At 39.7% G+C, this 24736-nt stretch overlaps 2 protein-coding genes across 5 annotated transcripts in view; one reads left to right on the forward strand and one right to left on the reverse strand.

Moving 5' to 3' along the window:
* LOC103459764 (poly [ADP-ribose] polymerase 12-like) overlaps positions 1–7298 on the reverse strand; it is a 13866-nt gene extending 6568 nt beyond the window's left edge. The window contains exons 1-7 of the mRNA XM_008401578.2: positions 6475–7298; positions 4403–4538; positions 3286–4291; positions 3149–3199; positions 2935–3061; positions 1457–1622; positions 39–156 (exon numbers count right to left, since the gene is read on the reverse strand). Of these exons, the coding sequence (XP_008399800.1) occupies positions 39–156; positions 1457–1622; positions 2935–3061; positions 3149–3199; positions 3286–4291; positions 4403–4538; positions 6475–6743 (1873 nt within the window). The 5' untranslated portion in view covers positions 6744–7298. The remainder of the gene's footprint in view (positions 1–38; positions 157–1456; positions 1623–2934; positions 3062–3148; positions 3200–3285; positions 4292–4402; positions 4539–6474) is intronic.
* Positions 7299–10411: 3113 nt separating this feature from the next.
* Positions 10412–24736, forward strand: part of etv6 (ETS variant transcription factor 6) — a 47398-nt gene continuing 33073 nt past the window's right edge. The window contains exons 1-2 of one of the 4 annotated variants that reach the window (XM_008401474.2): positions 10412–10834; positions 15134–15263. In XM_008401474.2, the coding sequence (XP_008399696.1) occupies positions 10799–10834; positions 15134–15263 (166 nt within the window). In that variant the 5' untranslated portion in view covers positions 10412–10798. Of the gene's footprint in view, positions 10835–10884; positions 11127–15133; positions 15264–24736 lie in introns of those variants that run through there. The other 3 variants (XM_017302937.1, XM_017302938.1, XM_008401475.2) reach the window with 3 other exon arrangements.

Here is a 24736-nt window from a genome sequence, read left to right on the forward strand (position 1 = left end):
TTTGAACCCATTTCAAATGTTAAAGTCTTGTGTTTTACCCTGGAAACTAAGAGAATAAGACTGGGAGCCAGCAGAGAACTCCACTTCACTCTCATKGTCCAGAAACTTCTGCTCCAGAGTTTCACTTCTGATGTCTGTTGATTTCCTTCCGGCGTTCTGCAACACAGTGTTGGTGAGAATCATATTAGTCCTGATGTTCTCCACTAACATCGGCTTCATTTAATTCCATAATTAAATAAACTGGATTAATACAGACTGATGCAAAGATGGACTTTTCTAGCTAATTAGATTATTTGTTTGTTTTTTTTAAGGCAGTTTATTGAGGTGTACACAAATAGTTGTTTTAGACGTCATCTGTAAATTAATCCAGAAAAAGACTGAAGTGCACCTATGTTTAAAAAGAAGAAAAAATATTATCAGTTAAAGCAAAAATAGTGACAAGGAATTCTATATTCGATTAATTTTGCTGATTACTCAAAAGGTTTGCAGTGACAGGAATCATGTTTGTTGTGATTTTTTTTTTCCTGTCCCTGAAAGCACCAGCAGTGGCCATTTTTAGCCTGGATCACCTCAGCTGGCTCTGCTTGCTGAGCCAACGTGTCACTGTGCGTATCTTCAGTACGCACCCTGCTGACACATCAGCTTTTTCCGTGTTCATCTGCTGTTGGCCAAACCAGATATACGTGTAGGAAGTGCTGTTCGTGTTTTTATGGTGTGGCATGAGGGCAGAGACTTTAAACTTTGATTAGGTCATGTGTCCTCAACATGAACATAAGTTCTCGGACATTTGGACTGATCTGCAGTATTCCTGGGGCTCACAGTTAAATCAGCTACATTTAACATTTTTTGTGTGTGTTATTGATTTCATTTAGTGAGTTCAGGAGTTTGGACCAACATTAGAAAACAATGACGGTTTAGTCGCTTGTTGTCCCCCAAGCCTTGTGATTGATTCAGATACAAACTTGCAAACCTTAGCTTTGACTGCTTCTAGTTTGTTTGCTCTTCAAACAACTTTTCCAAACAAACCACATCTATTCAATATTTTTTTAAAACTTACCATCATGAACTTTAACATTTAAGCTCTGAGCTTAGGGTTGGATGGGAGGTAAAATGTTTCCCTACTTGTGAACAACTTTTGCTGACTGAGAACAATGAACTATGATTTGTAATAATACTTCCTATATTGTTGCATGGCAACATTTGCTTCTCTATGGTTACTGCTGTTCTCTTGCCACCCTAGTTTTGTGTTAACCCACCTACATCCTCCAGACCGTCAAACTGCCAAGACCTTTACTTTTGCATTTGGTGGATGCTTTTCCTCTTACATTTTTTGAAAGTAGCTATGCGGTTTTTTTTATGACTGAACTGACAGGATACTTTAAAAACTAACTTTTCTCAATTCTGATTTCGAGCACAAAATGTGTTTAGATGTTACACTAGGACTTCGTGTACTCACATCTGAACCGTACAGGTTCCACTTTCCAAACTCGTCCTGCCAGTACCAGAGCCACTCTGTGGTGTGAATGAAGGTCGGCTCAACCAAAGAGTTCACCGTAGTGAGACGCCGCACTTTGTCCCCTCCTCGAGTCATGGTGTCAAAATGAACAGGCGGACTGCTGCTGCTACAATCACAAAGCAACGCTTTAGTGAATTTAGAGGAAATACATACATTTTATATTAGTTTTATATTTTGAGCGCGTTATTTTAAATGCTGCAATCCTTTTCCAAAGAATAGTTGTGCAAAACGTAATATGTCACATGCCATTTTAGCATGACTATTATTTTAGCATAACTACAAAAACTGGTTTTTGTTGTTGAATTGTGGCTTTTGCATTTTGTTGATCCTTTTGGGCCACCATAAATACATAAATAAATAAATAACTGACAACAATAACTGCTCAATGACCGACCGTGGCCTTAGAATTCAATATGGCTGCCCAACAGGCCTATATATTTTTCACTAAAAAGTTTTATTTTTGGTTAATAAAGTGACAGAAATGGATAGTAACATTTTCCCACACAGAGAAAAATGTTCCAAATTGGACAATAAAGCATCTAACCTCTTATTCAAAAAGAGAGTGGATGCTGTTTTATTTGCAGCTTTGATGTTTTTTTGAAATTGCTGGGTTGTGGTGATGGTACAATTTGGGATAACCAGGAATCCCCAAACTGTGTATTAAATAATGTTTAATCACTGCAGATAATTCCAGCACTGGTTTTACTAGTTTATACCTTGCTTGTTTTATGCTTATCTAATTCTAAAGGTGGCCTTCATGTCAAAATGACATTAGAAAAATTTATTTTTTGTGTGTTGTCATAAAAAGATCATAAAATAATGAAGAAAATGTAGGTGTTTTTAGACTTCATCAATAGAATAAAGTTCAGATTCTTTGAACAGAAACATTTTGTTATAGTCAAGCAAACAGGAAGCTCCGTAGCTAACTTTAAAAACGTTAGCAGCTAGCTGTTAACCACTTATGCTACCTTTTATAAATCATTCCACCGTTTGTCACTCCTGACTTTTTCCACTCTACCAAGAAATCAAAATATTGTCATAATGATTTAAGGAAGGCAAAGGCTTCTTAAAAGCTTTAGTAACTAGTAACACGTCAATCCAATAAAAAAACTTTGCTAGCCTACTTTGTTTCTTACTGCTAAATAAGAGTCTCAAACAGGATGTGAAGCTGAAACCATTAAAACTTTGATTTGGGGCTCATAGCATCAGATTAAATTTAATTCACCAAAGAAGAAACATGCTGACACAGACTTCACTTTAACGAGAAATATCACAGCACTGTCATATTGTAAGATATTGTTACACACTTAAAGATGATTTTTCAAGAAACTTGCATGAAACCAAATAAAAACAGCAAATTTTTTTTTCCTTTCTGTAACAGCTGAGAAGAAGGTTTTATGCCCGTTAGAGCAGAATACCTGTACGTGTTTCTGGGATCACAGTATTCCTTTTCAATTGTCTCGTTATCAGGCAAGGCGTTCCACAGGCCTCCTTCCTGGACCTGCCATCTGTACGGCATCTTGTCGTGAGCTTTAAAACATTTGTCTGAAAAAAACAACAATGAATAAGAACATCTGAGGCAAAACAAGTAAAGGAAACAGGTACCATGTGGAATGATAGGCAGTAACTTACCATCATGCTTGCAGTAGCCTTTAATGAAGTACATGCATATCTCAGTTTTATCTATTAAAAATAAAAAAAAACTAAATTAACTTCGGCCTCGCACTTTGAAACATTATTTTTCCCTATTCTATAGTTTGTGTATTTACCTTTGACAGGTTTGTTTTTTTGTCTGCCTTTCTGGTCATCTGCTCCATTTCCCTCTTGGCCACCAGCTGCACCAATCATTTCACCGTCGGCAGACACTCTTCGGAGCCCTGGTTGGTTGCCGCCTCTCCCTTTATTCGCTGAAGTCCGATTGCGACTTCGACTGCGCTTTTTCTTCCTATTGCTGCTCGCCTCGGAGTCGTCAGCGGCAGCAGAGACGTCACTGTTTGACGAATTAAAACTTGGCGGGGGACTCTTGCTTTGGTTGTGCAGGTTCAAGCCACTGAACTCACCCCAGATGTCACCAAAGGAAGTGCTTCGTAGCTGCGTGATGTCGTTACCTCCATTTCCGCGGCCCCCTCTGCTGCCCCTGGTTCCTCTGAACCCCCTGTGGACGGTCCTCCCTCTCCCTCGGTTCCACTGCCTCTGCTCCGTACTGAAACCACAGTCACTTCTTGAATCGAAGTCACAGCCAGCACCAGAGACGTCACTGCTGGATGACCTGAAATCTCCTTGCTCACTCTTGGTTTCAAAGCATCCTTGTCCAGTGACCGTAGCCCACCATTCAAAGTCCCCCACGAGGTCACTCTGAGTGACCGTTTCTTGCTGTCTGGAGTTTCCTCTATTCCCCCTGCTGCCCCTCATACCTCTACCTCTGGGCCCCCGGTTGCCCCTATTCCCCCCTCTCCCTCTGTAGCCCGGCCTGCGACCTGAATTTGGTCCATCGTTGGAGCCGTCGTTGCCCCTGCGACCCCTACCAGCGCCGCCTCTGTTATAATACCTCAACGCTTCTCGATTTGCATAAACGGATTTCAACGAGCGAAGCATGTCATCGGGCACCATCTTATCGTGCAGGATCTTCTTTGGCTGAAAAGCAGTAAAGTCGTGGGCTCTGGAGCAGGTGCAGCTTTGGGTCAGGAACTTCTGGCAGATGTGGAGTCTTTCACAATCTACGCCGTTCGTACACCGGCCAAATACTCCATCACCGTTATTGTAATCATGACATATCTGGGGGAAAACAGAAGAAAACAGTCAAATACGGTGCGATCAAGTGTAATCGTTGTTGTTTCTGATGTGAAACTTCAAGAGGTGAGAATGCAAAAACGTTGGTGGACTTACAGAAGGTAGCATGGAGTTGTCGCTCTGCAGCAGCAGCGTACACAGCTCCGCCCTGCTCAGGCCCTCCAGCTCATGTTCTATCAGCAGCCTTTGGTTGTAGTCAGAGTTCAGAACGTGGGGGAAACTGCAGCCTCTTCTGTTGGGGAAGAATACACAAAGATTCATAATGACCAATTTAAAAAGACGTGTTTATCAATTTTCAAACAATTTTTGTACACACTGCATGATTCCCAGTAAGGATGCACTGTTACAAACATTTTGGCCAATAACTTTAACCAATATTAATATTACTGTAATGGCTGATAACCGATATCGTTTAGGTTCTATAAATTTCTCTAACCTCATGGTAACACAAGAAAGTGACCACAACACTTTTTGTGCTTCAGTTAAAAACTCCACATTCCTACGTTTTGGGCTGAAATGATTCCTCAAATAACTCTGGTACCTCGATTACTAAAAATTCTCGAGGCAAATTATCTGTTTGACAATTTGAAGATATATCAACTGGTTTGTCTGGTACTGTTCTGAACTGGTTCAGGTCCTTTTTGACAGACCGGAACCATTTTGTTTATGCTCATAATCCTAAAGGTGAGCAAAGAAATATCACTTATGGGATTCCTCAAGGCTCTATTAACGGGCCTCTTTCATTCAACATCTGTCAAACCAATCTGAGATGATGGGATTTATACCTAAATTAAGTCATACTGCTGTACAACAGTTAGGTTGTTATGTCAGCATTGTCATTATAATTTCTATTATGCCTAAGCATGCCATTTAATATTTCTTTCCATTTATGTTGAATACTAATAAACTCGCCTTTCCTTGTTAGACACAGGTTGTTGGGATATTACTTAACATAAATTATCTATTGGCTCATATATTTATTTTTATTTTATTTGTGCTTAACTTACTCATACTGTATCTACATTTCTTGTTGTGGATTTGTTTTTTCACAACACACAGCACCTTAGAGAAGCAAGGAGCTTCTTCATACAGTGCTGCATAGACAGATTTGGACTTGACCAATGTGGAATAACGTGAATCTTTATTCCACATTATTTTCTGCTCTTGCTTTCGATAGGAAAAAAAATACAGCTTTAAACAATGACATACTTGAATTTTGACTGAATTAAAAAAAAACAACTAAAAGAAGGTAAACTATAAAATAACATATTGTGAAATTTGTGTGGTGATAGTATTAAAACATGACATTTATGTTTTGGGTCATAACTTTACACATGTTTAATGTAAATTAAAGTTACCTTTACCTTTTAGAATTGTGGGTTTTATGGTGCAACTGATTTCTTAATTTTTGACTTACATGTTTAAAAGTTCTTTTCCTGAATTAGTTTGCTTATTAATTTTACCAACGGACCTCATTTTAATTTTGAATAGGCTTTAGTTAATTGTGGCAACTGTTTATGGGCAGTGATGCCACTGGTGATGAATATATTTTGCTAGTAAAATAAAAGTGCCAGAATAAGAAAAAATCCGATCAACTTCAAATTTTTGTGCCAAGTTTATATTTTCAATAAATATAAAAGGACATTCAAAATGTCAAGCTCATTTATATTTTTGATTATATAAATGGTGTCACACTGTATTAAAAAAAAAAGATAAAATAAAATGATTATTCGTTTCTCCCTTACTGGTTTGATTAGATCGAAAACACGCCTCGACTTTAACGATACGTCTTTGTCACAGTAGGAGCAGGTAAAGCTACCGGTAGCTTCGACTGTAGAAAAGTAAAACACTTGCGCAATGATGTCACTGTTAACTTTGAGAAAGAAATCACAGTCAAACCCTTTCAAACACGTCATTTCAAAACTCTACTTGAATTATAAGGTCGTACTGCAATTTTCTCATGTTTTTCGTTTACTCGTTGTAGTCTTTATCTTTTACCCCAACACTTGAACGCACCGTGGTTGATAAGGCCTTTGACCAGGCAAACCAATAACTCGGCCAACGCCGTTTAGTTAGCTTTGACAGCTCTGGCTTTAACTGAATACGTAAAGACGTGACAACCTTCTCGTTTCCCTTTAAAGCAACCCGAACGTCACCAAGTTATTTACCTTTGGAGGAAGTGACAGGAGCCGGAGAAGAGGAAGTTTTTACACAGGTGTAGCCCCTCGCACGTCCCCGGGCAGTCCTTCTTCCTGCACAGCCTCAGGCTGGTCCTGGCCACCACTCTCTGTTGCCCATTGCTGGAACACAGGGCAAACTTGCTTTGGTTGGAAATCACCTCAGTCGTGGACTCCCCTGGGAAAAGGTTGTACATCAACTCTTCAGCATCAACTGCTCCTTGATTAGCGCAGATGAATTTTAATATTTCAGCCTCCATGGCTCCTCCAGGAGCGCTTCCGCCCTGAAGGCAAGAGGCGGACAGCAGCAGTGGTCGAGGAGCCGCTCGGTCCGAGAGGAGGAGGAAATGCTCGGTGTCGTTTCTGCTGATTGGAAACCGAAACTTAATTTTTTTTTTTTTTGTAGGCAGTACTGCAGTTTGTCACTGGAGGGCGTCATTGTGTGGCATTATTTTTTCACAACCTTTCAAGGCCTTTTTGTTTCAAGAAAGTTTTCCTGTGCTTTAAAAATAAACTATGTGGAGTCGGAAGAGTTGAAGACGACGACATTTCCTTCGTCTTTAGTCTTAAGAGAAGCATTTCCTACCAGAATCTCCTATTTTCTCATCTCCCTCAGTGCCAGATAATACTGACCTCATTCCATCCTAAATACATCCAGCTGTGTTTTTGAATTTTGCTTTGATTTTTCCTGTTCTTTTTTTTTTTTTTTTGATAATGATAAAACTCATGGATCTAGTGAGAGTTTCATTTTTTTAAAGAAGCTTTCCATTGTTTCTGTGCACAAAATTGAGTTCCTGAACTGAAATAGATTTGTTTTAAGAAACTAGTGATAACTTTCATTGAGTTTTTTTCAAATAGAGTCGTTCCGACACTATTTGAAATGTTGTGAACCACTATTCACAGTGGCTTTTGATGCGTTAAAACCACAAATGTCAATGTACTTTATGGGATTCATGTTTTTTGTTTATTTACACAAACACTGTTATGTGTATTGAGATTCTTTATGCTGAAACCCAGTGTAACAGAACGTACTTTATAAGTAAATACTTTGGAAGCATTTAACTGCCAGAGTTAGGAAATAAAAACAGGAAGGGTATCTTAAAACAAGAAACCTTCTAACTCAGACGAGATATAAAACACGTAATAACAAGAAATGTTGTTCTAACAGTAAAATGGAAACACTGTGGGGTGTTGGAGTGTTGTCCTGAGTGGGATGGAGAGTCAGACGAAAGCTTTTTCTGCCTTAAGAAGTCATTTTCTGTCACAGAAACATATTTTCATATCTTGTTAAAACCACTGTAGAACAAACAGAAATATGCAAACCTTGGAATGGTTAGTAGTCTGCCATTTAATGATGCAGCACAAGCCAAGTAGTGAGCAAACGTTGTTTACTGGTTCTCTTTTTGGACTTTTGTAAATAATTTGTCAAAAGTGTCCTACCTCATACAACCTGTTTGATGTGTTGGGTTTCTCCAACATATAAGTGACATTTGAAAAAAAAATATTTATGAATATTTTTGTGTGGTTGTTGCCCTTTGAGCTGCTGGACTGCATGATGCTGTTATCACCATAAATAACATGTATTGCATATAAATTACACATTTTAAAAAATTAAAAATGGACAGGTTAAATTCAACACTAAGACCTGCCCTGATGTATTGTGGAAAAAAATAATTCACAGTGGCGACACCCAATGGAGATGATGGGGTACAGCAGTCCATTCGTTTATTTATATGTTCATCCTTCATCTCACCCCTTTTTAATATCATCATAAAATTCTTCACTTATATGGCAACTGCGGCTCTGTGGGTAGAGTAGTCATCTTGTGATGGGAAGGTTGTAGGTTTGATTCCAGCTTCCTCCCGCCACATTTCAGGCACTTAACCCCAAAATCTACCAATATGCATATCGGTGTGTGCGAATGGGTGAACGTGACTCTGTAAAGTGCTCTGAGTGGTCAAAAATGATTGGAAAAGCTTTTTGAAAGTTCAGTCCATTCACCAAATATAATGTGTGTATCTGGTTTGAAGTTGTTCCTCTATACTGTCAGACGGACAGCAAGTTATATCAATGAAGTTTCCTTCCCTTTACATTGCTTGTTAGGTGTGAAACTGACCAGCCAGAAAAAAAAAAAAATTGTATTTGCACATTTTTCAGTGGCACACTAATCCAAAAAGTTATTAGTGAAAACCTGCAAATTTGTGGATTTTTTCATAGAGATTACATAAAATATTCACAATAAATTGCAACTTGGGAAAGAACCAAGTCGTAACTCTACTTAACACACTATTGGCTGGTGTTTGCAGAGCAATCGATCCAGGAGCAGCTTTTATTTCAGTATCTTCAAGATCAAACATAAGACAGTGTCCCCTTCTGCGGTAGAGTAAAGATGGTTTCCACTGTGCATATAAAGCATATCAAAGTTAGCTACATGTAAGTGCTTTTAGAGGAGGATCTCAAGTATTCATAGTATTTATCTGTTTGTCGGGGCCTGTGAATACCGTGAGTCTACTATAATGCTAAAAACTATCTTTACATCATCAATTAATGTTTAATAAATATTTCAAGTTCTTGATGTTTCGTGGCATGTCTTTGTGTGTGGGATTTCAGAAACAGGGGTGTTACACATGCAGAAACCGCCACTGGGCTCCATTAATCTGGCCTTTATGACAGAATGACTAGCAGAAAACCTGCATTACCAGAAAGAATTTGCAGTTTGCCACAAGCCATTTCAGAGACATGGCATGCATGGGGAAGGAAGACTTCCAGTCAGAGGAGACAAAAGGTCGCCTTTCATGCAAAACTCAAAGCCCCAAAGAAAAATGGTGGTGGTAGCATTATGCTGTGGGAGTGCTTTTCTTCAGTAGGGACAAGGAAGCTGGTGAAATCCAATGGCAGGACAAATGTTATATACATCAGCTATTTGGTAAATTTGTGTTTTTTTGTCGCATAACATCACAAAAGAATACACTAAAGGGGCACTAATGTGCATTTTCCAGGCAAAGAGTGCCAGTTTACAGCACAATGAAGTAATTGTTGCCATCAGTTGTTACAAAAATTCCATTTATATCAAATATGACATAAAAGAAATTTGACTTTGTAATTTAAAACCTTGAAATTGGGCATCCGTATTAGCCTTTAAACGTTCTTACCAGTTTTTCCACTGAGAAATAGCTTATATAGCTTATATATTGAGCTCCACAGATGCGCTGTTCCACCAGGTGTTCGCTAATTGCTTCTGGACAGTCTGTTGCTTCTGGACAGTCTGAAGGAGCTGAGTGAGGGCGTTGCGGGGGAGAGGTGCCCTGTGAGGTGGAGGTTTGCAAACTGCAGCTCAGAGGAGGAGTTCCACCTCAAAGGCGGAGCTAGGTCCACCCAGGTGTTTTGCACAGCTAAATGGCTGCCATGGAGATTTAAGGATTTCTCAAACATGCATGAAAAAAATCAAGGCACACTCCAGTTATGTCTTTGATGAGGGAATAACATTATTACATGATGTAAAGCTCAAAAAAGTCAATTTAACATAATACTGCCACTTTAAAATTTGTTACATTTCAACATGACAAGTTCAGGTATTAATACTTTTGCAATGCACTCTAGGTCCAGTCATATTGTTTATACTTTTGCTGTTTAATTTCGCTCAGCAGGGTCTAATTAAAGTATAGAGGTTAAGCCTATTGAGTAACCGCATTTGCTTTAAGCTGTGATTTAAGGAGTAAATAGAAAACCAGTCTGTGTCAGTGTTTCTGTCTCGGCCTGTCGCTGAGTGTGTGTGTGTGTGTGTCTGCAAAGAGATCTGCCGCGATTTCCTGCTTCGGGTTTCCCTTTAAAAGGGGGCAAGGCTCATTGCTGGGAATTCACGTCATTTCGCCGTTTTACACACATCCAGATCAATGAGAGAGAGACACAGAGAGAAAGAGAGAGAGAGGAGGAGGAGGAGGAGGGGGGGTGTTTCTCTCTCTTCCAGGAAGGGATTATTAACCAGCGCGCTGCCGACATGTGAAAGAAAACACACGAAAGACAAAAGAAGTTTTCACACCGACAACAGCCGCGCCATGGACCGGGTCAGCAGATAAAGGAAAAATACAAGCAGAAGAAGAGGGGCTACGGGAGAAAAACAACTTCTTCCATAGTGACGAGACAAGCGCTCGGTGTGCCACTCCTGCCGCTGCAGCTGTTCGGGCTTCTGTGAAGGAGAGTGACCGACACACGCAGAGAGAGAAGAAGAAGAGAGAGAGAGAGAAAGAGAGAGAGAGAGGGAGAGGAAGCACGACGGAAAAGTGGAAGGAGAGAGAGAGAAGTTGTCGGGAAGATAATGTCTGAATCCTCCTCTGCTGCTGCTGCGAACAAGGTAACACCGTCCGCCGGGCTAACCGAGCTCCTCTCCTCCAGCAGGAACACTTTCCGCAAACAAGAGAAAGAAGCTCGCGCTGCGGACGCACGCGTCTGTTTTGTTGCTCATCTGTTGCTCGCGGCTCGCTCCACGCGCTCCGCTCCGCTCCGCTCCACTCCGCTCATCTCGCGCTCATGATGATGGTGGTATTGATGGGAAGAGGTCGTGACTGTCGGGAACTGTTTCATTTAAAACAAGGGGGCGAAAGGACCGCGTGAGAACATGAACATACAAACAGAGCTTTATCAGAGTAAGAGCCGAGCGAACTCACTTCACTAACACTGCTGTGAAACCTGAACTAAATGCGACTGTAGCCTGCATAGAAGTGCCGATTTTACATTTAAAATACATGTCGAAAACAACAGCTTAATCTGAAATGGCATTAAAACGACTACAAAAATTATATTTGGGTTTAAGGTTGAAACTGTTTGTTACAGTGTTTTAACAGCTCGCGTACAGAGGTCATTTGTTAAAGCAAGACTTTATTTTGAAACATGTTGAAACACGCAACTCAAAATTACACATTTTTTTCACCTATTGCCCTGAAACTGTCTGATCTCCTTTTTACGAGTTAGAATAAATGCCAGTTTATTGACCTGTAATAGCCCCTTTATTCACAGGAAAAAGTCATGTTTGTTTTTGTGAAACATGGTGTTTTCACCACTACTAACGACTAAAGAAAATAATCTGCCTTGAAGACAGCAAAAAACCCTGAAATAATTTACACATTTTGAACAATTTCTAATGGAGCTGTGACTAATCAGGCACTAAATCAACAGATCTCTGCTTTGTAGGTCATAATTTATTCCAATTTCTGCTCATCTCTAGACTTTATACTATCATAATGTAATTTAAAAAAAATCATCAAATGATATTCTGGGTATGTTTGATTTCATCTATCATGCAATTTTCTTGAACATTCAATACAGTATAGAAAGTAAAATACTGATTTTGAGGGGGGGACATGGCCAGGAGCATAATTACTAATCAAGCGAATTGAGGCAGCTGCATAAAGTACCTACTAGAAATAAATAGCTACATAAGTGACAGACAGCAGGGATATGAAACAACTAATTCCAGTAAAATGTTTATTTGGTTTTTGAATGAGCCAGAACGATTTATTTATAAAGTATAATGATAATCATTTGTGCTAAAAGTCATTTGTGCTAAAAGAATCACTGGAAAGCAGAACAGATTGAGACAAATTCCTTTGATGTCCTCTGATTGGTCATCTGCAGGTTGAATACTAAAAACAAAACCAAAAGAAAATTGTTGTCTTTATGTATTGAACATATCAAAAATAAATTCATCAGCGAAAAGCATAAACTTTGATGCACATTTTTGAGTGGATCCAGTTTAACTACAAAGTGGCTCTATCTGTGTCAGCTTCCCTGTCTGTAAAAGCCTGAAGAAAACAAGAATGAGAAACACAACAGACCAGGCCTGATATTGGTGACTTTTTGCGGTCATTGTGACTTTTAATACTCTCTGTTCACCATCAGCTGAACAGCATTTTGTGTGAAGTGGCTGGTCAGGCAGGACATTTGAAGTTCATTATTTACGTCTTACAGAAATCCAGAAAACAGTCCTAAGTGGGAGATGCAGAGCTAGAAATACCAAGGTGTCGTCAGTGTAAAATGTCTCCGTGACCGACAGCGAGTGATGTTGCCCTGTTTGTGTGGGATGCTCATTACTGAATCTGATAAGCGTTTTGACCGTCCCCGAGAAGTTCCACCTCCGGCAGCTGGAGAGAAGACGGCTGTCCAGCTTCCCTTCCCTCCCCCACCGTCCACCTTCTCACTACGGCTCTGCTCCATCACAGGTCACGTTCCCTTTGACTCCATCACTCGCCCCAGCCTTAACTGACCCAGTCCTAGCCGCATGAAGACTCGGGGAAGTAAATTTTTAGACAAGCGGCGAGATGAGCCTTTCCTTTCCAGCAGGAGGAAATAGGGGAATGAGAGATTATTGCTTGGCTTCCACAGGAAATTCCTGGTACATGCTGTTGGTATGTAAGGCCTGTCAGCGGCTGGGTAGTGACAGGAGGCTGGAACCCAAAGGCAAAGCTTCAAATATGTCTGGAATACGTCTTTAGTCAAAGGAAGGGAAGCTAATGAATGATGAGCTTCTTTTTTAATCAGGACATCTAAATGGCAACAAAAACCCCGGGGGGAGACAATAATAAATAGGTGACAGAAATTGTTTGTTATTTGTCAGATAGGTTGTGATAAACTAATATTTTATGAGAAAAAAGCTAAGAAAATGACTTTTCAAAAACCTGCAATAATTTATCTAGCAACACCTAAAACGTACAAGACGGATTCACCAATTAAACAGCCAGTTATTAAAATCAGACAGTTTTCTCTCGACTGGCTCTGACCGATAATTGGTCGCCCAGACTGAACTTTTTTCCCACTCTGTTCAGTAAATGCATCACAGCTGAAAACGTTTAAAGTCTGAACTGAACTCTATAAGCTGCCACAGACTGAGTACATTAAAGATACATAGACAGCGACGATTCATTTTCACCACAATTCATTTCTGATCGGTATCTTCTTTTGATTGAATGTGACACAGTGAGTGAATGAATGAACAAATTAGTTAAAATACTGATCTCCAGTTTTCGTCTAGGTCTGACATTCGAATTTCAATTTTAGTTTACACCGTTTTTTTTTTCTGGCTGTAACACAGTAAACATCTTCTGCAGGTTTTTGTATGCAGGCAAGACCTGGGATTACAAAACGATCCCCATTCATGCACCAAATCTTTTACTAAAAGAGTTAGTGTTGTAATTGCCTTGGTGGTTTTTTGGAGAATCTGCTGTGCAATAGAGACCTTTATCTGTCTTTAACCTCTCAAGAGGTTATTAGCTTTCTACTTGCTCATAAATGTTAAACTTAACTTAGTGACAGTCAGGATGCAAACTCTGGTCTTGTTAAAGTAGCAAACACCATGACAGTAGAATAGTTTATCAGTGGTGACATTTTAATAACGGGGACTGAAATAACCCCAAAATATTGGCAGAAACTGTGCTTTGCTCATAATGGTCTATTTTGATATTTCACTCACTAAATATGCCTTAATATGCATTAATACACAGTGGAAACCATTTTCATATCATATCTAGAGTCTTCCTTTTTTACGTTCTTGGGGGAACAGCCAATCAGAACCAAGGAAAGTGAATGTACCTTATGGATTGGTTGCTTTGCAAATGGTAACCAACAGCGTATCAAATAGCATTTTTGCAGTTATTCCAGCTTCCTAAGATACATTTTATTTAGAATTTTTTGGACATGCACTACGAAAGAAAAAAACAGTGGACAGGCAACCTTTGTGCGAATAATTTAGAGTCACATGTAAAATATCAATACCAGAGTCTGTCAATCCCTACAAATCAGCTAATCTACTCATTCCTAATGTAAACGCCTCAACAAATGGCATACGCAAAGTAAAAGAAAGCTTACACAAACGAGTTTGCATGTGTTAAATTTGAATCAGCTCATTGGATGTTAAAAAAACATTGGTATTGGTTGATAAAAGTTTTACCTGTGCGTCTACAGTCTCACTGCCTTATTAAATGATCATGCTTTGATTGAAATTGAATGAAAGTTGAGTGTATGTCAGCAAAATCTCGAAATTAATTTGCTAGTTGATATGAAATCAAAATGAACTTTGCTCTGTTTTTTTTGGCTTCCTGGAGAAGATCTAGGAAGTTGTCAGTGCGCCTCGTTGGACACTGAAGTTTAGCTTTTTCACACAATATTTAACTCGTTCAAACAATGTAAGCGCCGCCTGGCAATAAGTTACCCTTAAACTTCTGAAATGTCAACATTTTTGCCATTTCTTGTGAACATTTCAACAGATATTTTCTGGAAATGTCAAAGCCTTTACCAGATTTAAAAAATTGTTTTTTGGAAGCGTTTAACCTGAAGTTAAATCAAAGTTTATTGTGTTTGTTCCGAAGAGTCTAAAGTTCAATCTTGCCCGACGGTGCAGAACCTCGGTGTCCTGCATAGCAACACATGTGCTGAAGCATGTGTGGCATTCTGTGTTCTGAAAGCCAGTTCATGACTCAACAGGGCAGTGTGGCGGTTTATTAGCGCTGCATTTTCCTCTGGCTGCAGCGGTTGCTGTGGGAGCACGGCGAGGTGAGCCGAGGCGGGCTGGCGGCTTGGCGGGGCGGCTGTTTGGGTTCAGGGCCGGTGCATCTCTCGGAGCTTTGTGAGCCATGCTTTGTGTCTCTGTGTCTATTCATAGCAGGAGAGGAGCTCTTTCAGTCCTTCCGCGAACCTGCTGCCAAACTCCACTTCCTCCCCCGTCCATGCTCCCGCCGCGAGGCCAGCCAGCCGAATGGAGGACGAGCCTGCCAGGCTGCCTGCGCACCTGCGTGAGTCATAAAAAAAAACACACACACACTCGCAAAACACACAGATGACCGGTGACTCTCCCACACACGTATCGATCGCTCGGTCATCTGAACAGGACAGATGGGCAGATTCTCCCCCCCCCTCTTTCGGCTTTTCATCGCTTGGCCTATGTAGTGATCCTTTAAATCGGTTTATTTTCTTTTTCACACACAAGAATCAGTTGATATGTGTGGGTGGGATTCTCCCGTTGACACGGTTTGAGCTTCTGGAGACTGCAACGTCACAGAAGCAAACAAACCGCCATTAATTCAAAATATTACAGAACATAACCCATCATTTCCAGTCAGTCCATTATGACAGCTGAGGTCAAACTTCTGAACCTGAACCGATGGACCTACTGCACCGGAACGAGCAACTGTACCTGTGTTTCCATTGACCGCACATTTTGCAAATTGGAATTACAAAAGTAAATTTGCTCAATGGAAACATTCCAACTTTGAAAACAAAAATCACCTCCTCTTTTGATATAAAGCTTTAATGCTAAGCTGTGTTAGCTTTTAGGCCATACCGTAATTAGTGAATTTTGCAAAAAAGCAATGGAAACACTTTTTTCACATCACACAAGTCAAATGATCAACAACTGGATGATACAGTCGGTGGAAAAGATGCAGAAGACGACAGGAAGTGATGGAAGGATGATGGTGCAGCATCGTTTTTTTTAATGATTCACATGAATGTGTGATTTTAATCGTGTTTCTTATTTAATAGAACCAACACAATTGTGAAATTGTGTTTTTCCTACATTAGTGGAATATCAACAAAGTTTTACAGACTCTTGAAATGGAAACACATCCATTCAGATAATATAGAACTGAGGGAAACGGGGCTCAGAAAGAACATAGAATTTAGACGTAAAGAGGGAAGACACTGCTGGAGGAGGGGAGTAGGAGGACCGCGGCGGCTGACAGCTTGTGGAGGCGGAAGAACGTGCGGTACTCACATTAATCTTTGTTTCATGTTTTAGCTCAGCCCATTCATTACAAAAAATCTTTATTTCCCCCCTTCTTCTAAGTCTCGAATTAGAGATGTCCTTGATTGGTGTGGTATGTACCGACAAAATGACTCCATCTGTTTGAGAAACTGCAGTAACAATGACTGGTGCAAGTGGAAAGTCGAGAGGCAGTGCTGTGGAATAGAATGAAGTTGGATCAATCTCACATTTTTCCATTGTTTCTAAATAGATCAGTTGAATTTTCCTCTTTGAAGACCAGCAGGGCTGCTTGAAGCCCTTCAATATAGAAGCTTGGAAAAGTAGAACATCATTTGTCCCCAAAAATGCTTACGCCTTTCGAAACTAATTTGAAGTCAACTTCCAGTTACAAATGCAAAACTCCAGACAACAAAGCATTACTTAAGCACAAATATGTAATATTCTAACATTGTTTAGTTAGGGAGACCAGAAAAACCACTTTAGTCATCATTTTAAACTTTACAGACGTTAAAATGTTTCACATAAAGAAATGTGCTCAAATCATTGTTGGTATTCCACTAAAGTCGAACAAACACTATTTCACAATTAAAATGCGATTAAGATCTCATGTGAACAAGTTTGTTCATATGAGAAGTCATTAAAAAACTTGAGGTGTCATCCTCCTAGAACTTCCTGCCCTCTTCTGTTTTGTTCGGCCAGTGGTAACATCCGGTTGTTGATCATGCGACTCGTGTGATGCGGACAAAGGTGATTCCATTGCAGTTTTGCGAAATGCACAAAGAGAGACCACCTAAAAAAACTTTTTATCAAAAGACCTATGTTTTTTTTTAAATTGGCGCACTTCCATTATTTTTCGGAATTACAATTTGCATAATTTGCATAATTTTCATGTCAACTGTACTCACTTGGAAACCCGACTGGATGGATATTAAATGGGTAGCTGGTACAAAGTACAAGTACTTAATGGAAAGCCCTAGAAAACAAGTCAAATTAAACTACGTAGGTCCTTGTGAAAAAGTGGGCGAATGGTTAACATTTCAAATCCACAATAAAAAGACCATTCCTACAGTTTAATGTCCTTTTAATGAGATGCCAGAGAAAGTAATAGAGTGATTGGAGTTTTCTGCTGTCATATTAAGTATAGAATAAAATTTAGCACCTATATGGTGTTTGGTGTGTTTCTGTCATAATGTTATGTCATAATCAGGCCATGCATTGTTACTGAAGGGTTTTGTCCTTCTTGTGGGGATGAAGGCATTTCTCGAAGCGGTGCTGTGTATACCAGGGACTTTTTTTTCTGGAAACGATAAACATAAGAAAGCTTTGGGAAAATGTCTGTTTTGATGTGGCACAGACCATCAGTTTGTTAGTTTACAAGAGAGCTCCTTTGATTTTTGGATCATCCATTGTTTGACATTTTACTGGGAGCCTAAATTGGTGTGAACTGCTGAGAAGAACTTTGTTTCTATTGGTTCCTGTGAACACCTAGAAGGGAGTGACCGCTTACTCCTCTGCCAGAACCAATAAATACCAACTGCAGCTTTTAAATGTTCCTTAATTGGTCGCATTGAACTTTGCAACGGCAGAATGTTTATTTTGCAGCTCGGTTTTGGCTGCCCTATGGTCATTCATCGTCTCTCACCCAATCAAATGGGAGGCGAGGCTGGAGCGGAGCCAGCAGATAATCCAACCGTTCAAAGAGTAACCCAGACCCGCCGGATCCGTGCACCTGTCAATGTTTAACCCGCGTGTTTATTTATTTTTTTTCTCACAAGTGTGAAGTTCAGGGCTTTCTGCGGGGCATTAGACTGGCTGTAGCTGGATGAGATGAACAGGAAACTCCCTCAGCGCACTTCCTCTTTTGCATTGTTGCAGAAAAAGGAAGAACGCTCAACAGGTCCGCGTTGGGCTTCCTGCCGCACGAGCCGTCGGGTCAGTTCACATCCGCAGACATGTGGAAGTCCCACTTTGCTTTTTAGTCATGTGTCAAATAAAAGCTCTTGGCGCACAGACCCGTGCCGCACTTCGTCTCCAGGCCGGAAAAACATCCCTTCTTTCATTGTTTGGTTTGAGGCTTCTGCTGGCGGCGGATCGTTTCTCCTCGCTCAAACAGAAGGCGACTTGTCTCGGCCATGGCCGATCCAAAAACACCTCTGCTTGTCCTTTCTCCAGTTTTCTGTGCAAACAGCACATGCTGGAAAACAAGCTGCCCATTAACCCCCCACACTCTGAGTGAGAGAATATCCTGAGGGGAGGCTGGGGCGGAGGGAAAGAAAAAAAAAACAAGATGAGAAGGAGGAGGGGGGGTGGGGTGAAAAAAAAGACAGAAAGAAAAAGAATGAGGGAGGAAATTGCAGTGTGGGCAGAAATCCGCCTTCTCCATTTCCTGGGGAGGAAGTGGATTAGATCGGAGAGAGTTGCAGCCTGCTCCTCACACTGAAGAATGCTACCAGGCTTGATTTTTAACCCTCTCAGTCACACTTCTCTGGAACGCTGCAAAGATGCATTCAGAACGACTCTCCTTCTCTAACAAACTAAAAAAAAAAAAATGTCCACAGTATAGATGGTCAGGGATGCAGTGTGTTCACTTCTTTTGGCTATGACTTAATTATAACATATTTTTATCTAAGAAAGTTTCTAACAAAGAGATTTCAAAATGACCTCCCATCCTACCTAACCAAGGTTTGATGATTGTCCCAACGACGTCAAACCTATCGGAAAAATCAATATTTTCAGCCAGTATTGACTTTTTATGCTTGCCTACAGTAATTTCTGGCCACTGCTTATTTGGCTGATATTCACACAGCATGATAGAATGCCATAGAGTCACTAGCCTGGTAAAAAACTGTTCACTTTCTCTGCTGCCGTTGTTAAAACTACAGGCAGACTACAATTCTAAAACAGCGCAGAAAATCAACGTCATCGTTCACAACTTCTGTTTGCTGATTGACCCGGTTGAAACTTAACTGGAGAAATCCAGCTCAATGGAAGAAATACCAGGTGGACCAGTGAAGGGATATGAGAATTGAGTGGAATTGCCTTGGAAAGCAATAACCTGTCTTCATAATCACAGTACCTGAAAAACATTTTTAAACAAAATGCTTACATTGCTTTTACTTGAAATAGAATCCCCAGTATTCTTTTTTATGCTCCTGAAATAATTCACATTCAGAAGCAATTTATTGATCCCAAAGGGAAATTAAATGTTGTAACTCATATCAATTCAAATTCTTCAGAGTTATTGTAGATAGCGATGGATGTTAATGCTGATAATTACAGGCATATTCTCATTATCCATAACATGTATTGATTGCCCGCCTTTTTCATGACTGGAATTATTTCCAAGTTTATCTTTGCTGTAACCAGGAAAATAAAGTAGTAGCCTTACTTCAGCCAGCTGAGCAGCAATGTGCAGCCTTGCGGTAAAGACCCGGAAACTGAAAAGGTCAGGAATGGAAAATTGACTTTTCACATTGTGCGATAAGATGGATACCAAAATCTACAAAGATTATGGAAAAACTGAAGACCTGGATGTTTCTAAAATCCAGAATAAATATTAGGGACTCACGATATATCAGCATTAACATCGGTATTGGTTATTTTTTAAACATATTGTACATATTTAAAACTTAATAAATATGAAAAAGACATTTTAATGTATCCATTTGTCATTCTGCCTCGTAAAGCACACTGAAATAGATGAAGAGCCTTTGGACGCCTATACATAAAGCAGAAATCAATACGAATAACTGACTTTGAATCGAACCGTGAGCCCAAAATTCTGAATCGAATTGTGAGATAGTAAAAGATTCCCATCCCGACTAGAAACCTTAAGGCAAGTAATATTGAATTGTCTGCTGAAGGAACAATTTGTCCCACGTAATATAACTCGGCTTCTAAAAGATTCCTCACACAGACTCTGATCAGCTGAATTTGTCGGTTTCTAATTTGGTCGTGAACTGGGTTTGTCGGTCAACGCGGCGCCGTGGGCCACAAACGTGCCACGAGTGAGTTGCATTTAGTTAAAAAAATAAATAAACAAAGAAATAGATGAATTATTTAAAGACCTGCGTCACTGAGTGATGCTCCCGATGCACAATAAACACGGAATGCAAAAAGAGCAGCGGCTGTCGGAAGGGAAAAATCTTCCAGGATGGTTAAAAAAAAATCTATGTCCATGGAAACAAGGCTAGTTTCCTTGGTTTTTGTATGCGTGTGTGTGTATGTGTGTGAGCTCACAGCTGGGTTTGCACTGTGCATGCTTGTATGCGTGGGTGGATGAGTGTGAGTGAATCTTGTGTCTTTGTGGAAAGCTTGCCAGAGGTAGTGTAGGTGTAGACTGTATGCATGCCCCCCACCTCCTCAGCTTCCTTTGGCCGCTGTTTCTTTATGGTCTATTAGCCGTTTTACTGTGGGGGAGCTGGTGTAAAAGAAGTGTGTGTGTGTGTGTGTGTGTGTCGTGTTTGTTGGGTCTTTCTGAGGGGAAATTTCCGGCCCCTGGAAGCAGCTCTGTCCTCAGGAATTTCCTGAGTGGGCAGACGTTGCTTCCTGAATAAATGTTGTTGTTGTTATGTGCATGTGTGTTAATCCGAGCGTGTGTGTATGCGTGTGTGTGTGCGTTGTAACTTTTTTTTTTTTTTTCTGTGAAAGGGAAACTGTTCTCACACAGGCTAACGAAGCTGAGCGCAGCCCCCTTCTCTTCCTGTTCGCGACACACTCCACATGGTGCTTCTGACGTGGGGGTGGTGGGCTTGCTGTTCTCATAACATCACAAAGCACACACACACACACACACACACAGCCACACACGCAAGCATCTATGGTGCGGTGATTTTACGCTTTTATAGGAAATGCAACTAAAGCTGCAATAACTGGAAATTCTCTTCCTGTTGTTAAACGTCGTTTAATAGAATTCCTTCCATATGCTTCCCAGACACTTTGGATCTTGTGGCTCTTCCCTGCCACATTGGAAGTAATGTGTTTTTGTTTGTTTGGATTGAGGAAAAAGACGAGATGAAGAGACCACCCAGTCATTTATGCAGCAAAAGACTTCAAGGACATTTCCACCACCCAAAAAAAGATTTTGACACTTCGAAGAGTCAAAACCATCAAAAGCAGCCTAAGGACTGACGATCTGCGTCTCGGCTTTCATTTCCTCATCAGACTGGATTTCCCACAGTTCGGCTTGGCAGGAACCTTTTAGTTGGACTTGCTTCAGGGTCCAAACTGAAAACGTTTTCTGTTCATAAATGCAATTTAGCAAAGTTTGCGTGATCGTTCATGAGCACTGGGCATGCCTGTGCTGGTGCGAACAGAAACCAAGGCCTTAGTTGATTCTCAGAAGAAAATACCAGATAGCAACATCAAAAAGACAAGGAGAGGAGCAAAATGGTGTCTCAAAGACAAAAACATGAGTACTTGGTATAATACAAGATATTATAGTAATATATATATATAATTAGTTACATTATATATAATACATGTATAATATATAACGCATATTATATTATGTATAATATTGATATAAATAATTAGTATAGCACTAATTATTCTAATTCTTTTTTACTTTATTATTACTTTTTTTACTTAATTTATTTGTTATTTATGTACTTATTGTAATTTTTGTTGTGTACTATGCTGGAACAAACAACATTTCCCCTCTTTGGGGATTAATAAAGTGTTATTATCTATTATCTATTATTATCTATTATTGTTATAATAGAATTATCATACCTGATTAAGACGATTCAAATTCAAAGAAACATCAGCACACCTTTTTGATCCTTGAATAATTAAAAAAAACTAAAGATAAAAAACATATGTACCTCTGAAACCTGTGTGAGAAGTTAATAAATGTAGCAGGAGTGGACATTATCAGGATGTCAGCTCGTGACAGATTAGTCATTTCAAGATCATGAGTCGTTTCGTTTGATAAGCTGTTACAGTTTTAACATTAAATTAGCACTATTAACATAATATAAACATAATTTAGAAATACGTTCAATAGAAATATCTGCTAATAGGTGAATCTGTAAATATTTTACAATTTAGGCAGGAATCTAAAGTAATCTAGCACAGAAGGCATTTTGTGTTTGTTTACTATAACTACCACAACTATTACTAATGTTAATACATAAAAGAATCATATAGAAATACCAGTTTGGGCTCATTTCAGGTCTTAAATATGTGCTTCATGATAAATTTAGATTGTAAATTTATATTCTGAATATACTGCCAAAAAATAGATATAATTTACCTCTGCCATATTTTCCCAGCCTTAGCATAGAATAATTTCTGAACATGGAATTTGCTCTGACTTAAAGTCTTCAGGATAAACTGAGACTATATTTCTCACAAATGTAGCTGGATGTCAGCTCTTAGTTACAGACAGTTTTAACAAATATTTATCAAGTTGGTGTACTGCAAACAGCATGCTGATTTGGTTGAATATAAATCCTCGATGTGCAATCAAACATTTTTAAAACCTTTTGTACGCCGTTGTACCAGTAAGCGACACATGGCTAGTCCTGGCATAGGCTAATGTAGCTTTTAAAGCATAAAACATCAAATGTAACTTTATGTGAAATTAACGTAGCAACCTGATAGAACTTGCAACTTACCTAAAGTTTGACAATAATGTACAGCTGAAGATTAGCACTGCCACTCAGTCTGGAATCACAATGCAGTTTGCTTCTGGGACATAAAAAAGGAGATGGTTAAACGCTTTCTAACCTTTAAAGGAATTACAGAAAACATTCCTCTTTGATTTCCTAAAGATTGCACTTTGCTTGGCAAAATTGGCAACCTTATTAAGCTGACAATGATACAAACTGTTTACATTCTTAAGTTTAGCTTCACAGAGACTTTATTTTGGAGAGTTGAGCACACCAAGTAGATAAGTCTTTGTTGAAGCAGTCTGGGTCACTAAGAGTGGAGGTGGAGTTACATTTCTGAGAAATACAGTCCGACTATCCCAGAAGCTCTGAGTCAGAACCTGACATTCCAGAATACATTGGACATTTCTTTGACTTTCAGTGCTTTATTTCAGTACTCCACGATTAAAACAAGATAAGTTCACTCTTCTGGCATTTTATGAAAGCTTTCCACAAAAAAGAAAAAAAAAACATACCTGGAAGAGAATATGTTATTATAGAAAAGCAGATAGGAGAGATTTAGGGTGCATTCACACCAGCCCTGTTTGGTCAGTTTTAACTTTAGTTTGTTTGCCTATAAAGTTCGGTTCGTTTGGGGAAGTGTGAATGCACACGCAAACTCTGATGTGGAACAAAAAAGCGAACACTGGTCCACCTTAAAACCTAAGTCTCTGTTTGGCTAAGTGAATTCTGATGCAATTTGAATACCTGAGTTAACACCAAGTGGACCGAAGACCGCTCCAAAAGCAGGAAGTGGACTACAGCACAGGGCATTCTGGGAAAATACAACCAAAATTAAACACACAAGCCTATTGCTAGTGAGAGAAATGACTCATTGCCTTTTGCAAAGACAAAAGAGAAATCCTACAAAACTGAAATCTTGATACCCCTCCATATTTGTTTAGATTTTGTGAAGAAGGAAATTGCGTTCAGTGTCTTCAGAGTTTTTTGTGTTGTTTCCTTCGGTAGATTTTGGTGCAGCACCAAAAAAAGTGAGCAGGGGAACAGGATTTTCAAAGAGTTAGATTCATTTGATGCAGTTCAGTGTGAAAGTGAACCTGTTCAGCGTGAAAATGTAACAAATGTTACAAATTTGCTCCCCAATTGAACTGAGTCTGCCGGACTATCAGGTGTGAAAACAGCCTTAGATCGCTACTTTGAGGAACAGGAGATAAAAACAAGCGCTTCTTTCCAAGAAACCCTTGTTTTATGTCACCAATATGCATCCAAAATCATTTCCATATTAGTTTAAATTGTTACATTTGATGCAAACTGTATTGATGTTTTGGCAACAACAGGCTTTATTTTATGCCTAAATGGATATTTGCATTAGATAAGATCAATGTAAGCGTTACCCTACTTTAAATACCAACTGCCCATTGTTTACCTGAAGAACAGTATCGAATGACCTGTGCACGAGTGTGTTGGTTGATTCAAGACAACCTTTGGTTACCAGCCTCCTTTGAAGTTGCTGCATTTCCTGAAAAAAAAAGAAGAAATTAAGGGGGAGAGGGAAAAAAAATTGGCTTCCGAAGAAAAAAAGAAGAGTGGCAGTTGGCGCTGGATTCAGGAAGCAACCATACAAGAGTCGGCTTGCTCCCACTTTCAACAACTTACTATCAAAAACAGGTCGCGCTACTTCCTGGCCATAAAAGTTCAGTGTGATTGATGAGCTGCTTTATGTTTGTTTTGACTGGATGGAGTCCAGTTTAGCCGGACGGGGACAAGCACGTGCATGCCGGTGGAGGAAACACAGGATGTATGGGAGGGTTGAGGTGGGGGCGCGGGCACTTTTGACTGAAAAGTAAAAGTGTGTATGTGTGTGTGTGTGTGTGTGTGTGTGTGTGTG

Source organism: Poecilia reticulata, linkage group LG23, assembly GCF_000633615.1.
Source record: "Poecilia reticulata strain Guanapo linkage group LG23, Guppy_female_1.0+MT, whole genome shotgun sequence".
NCBI lineage: Eukaryota > Metazoa > Chordata > Actinopteri > Cyprinodontiformes > Poeciliidae > Poecilia > Poecilia reticulata.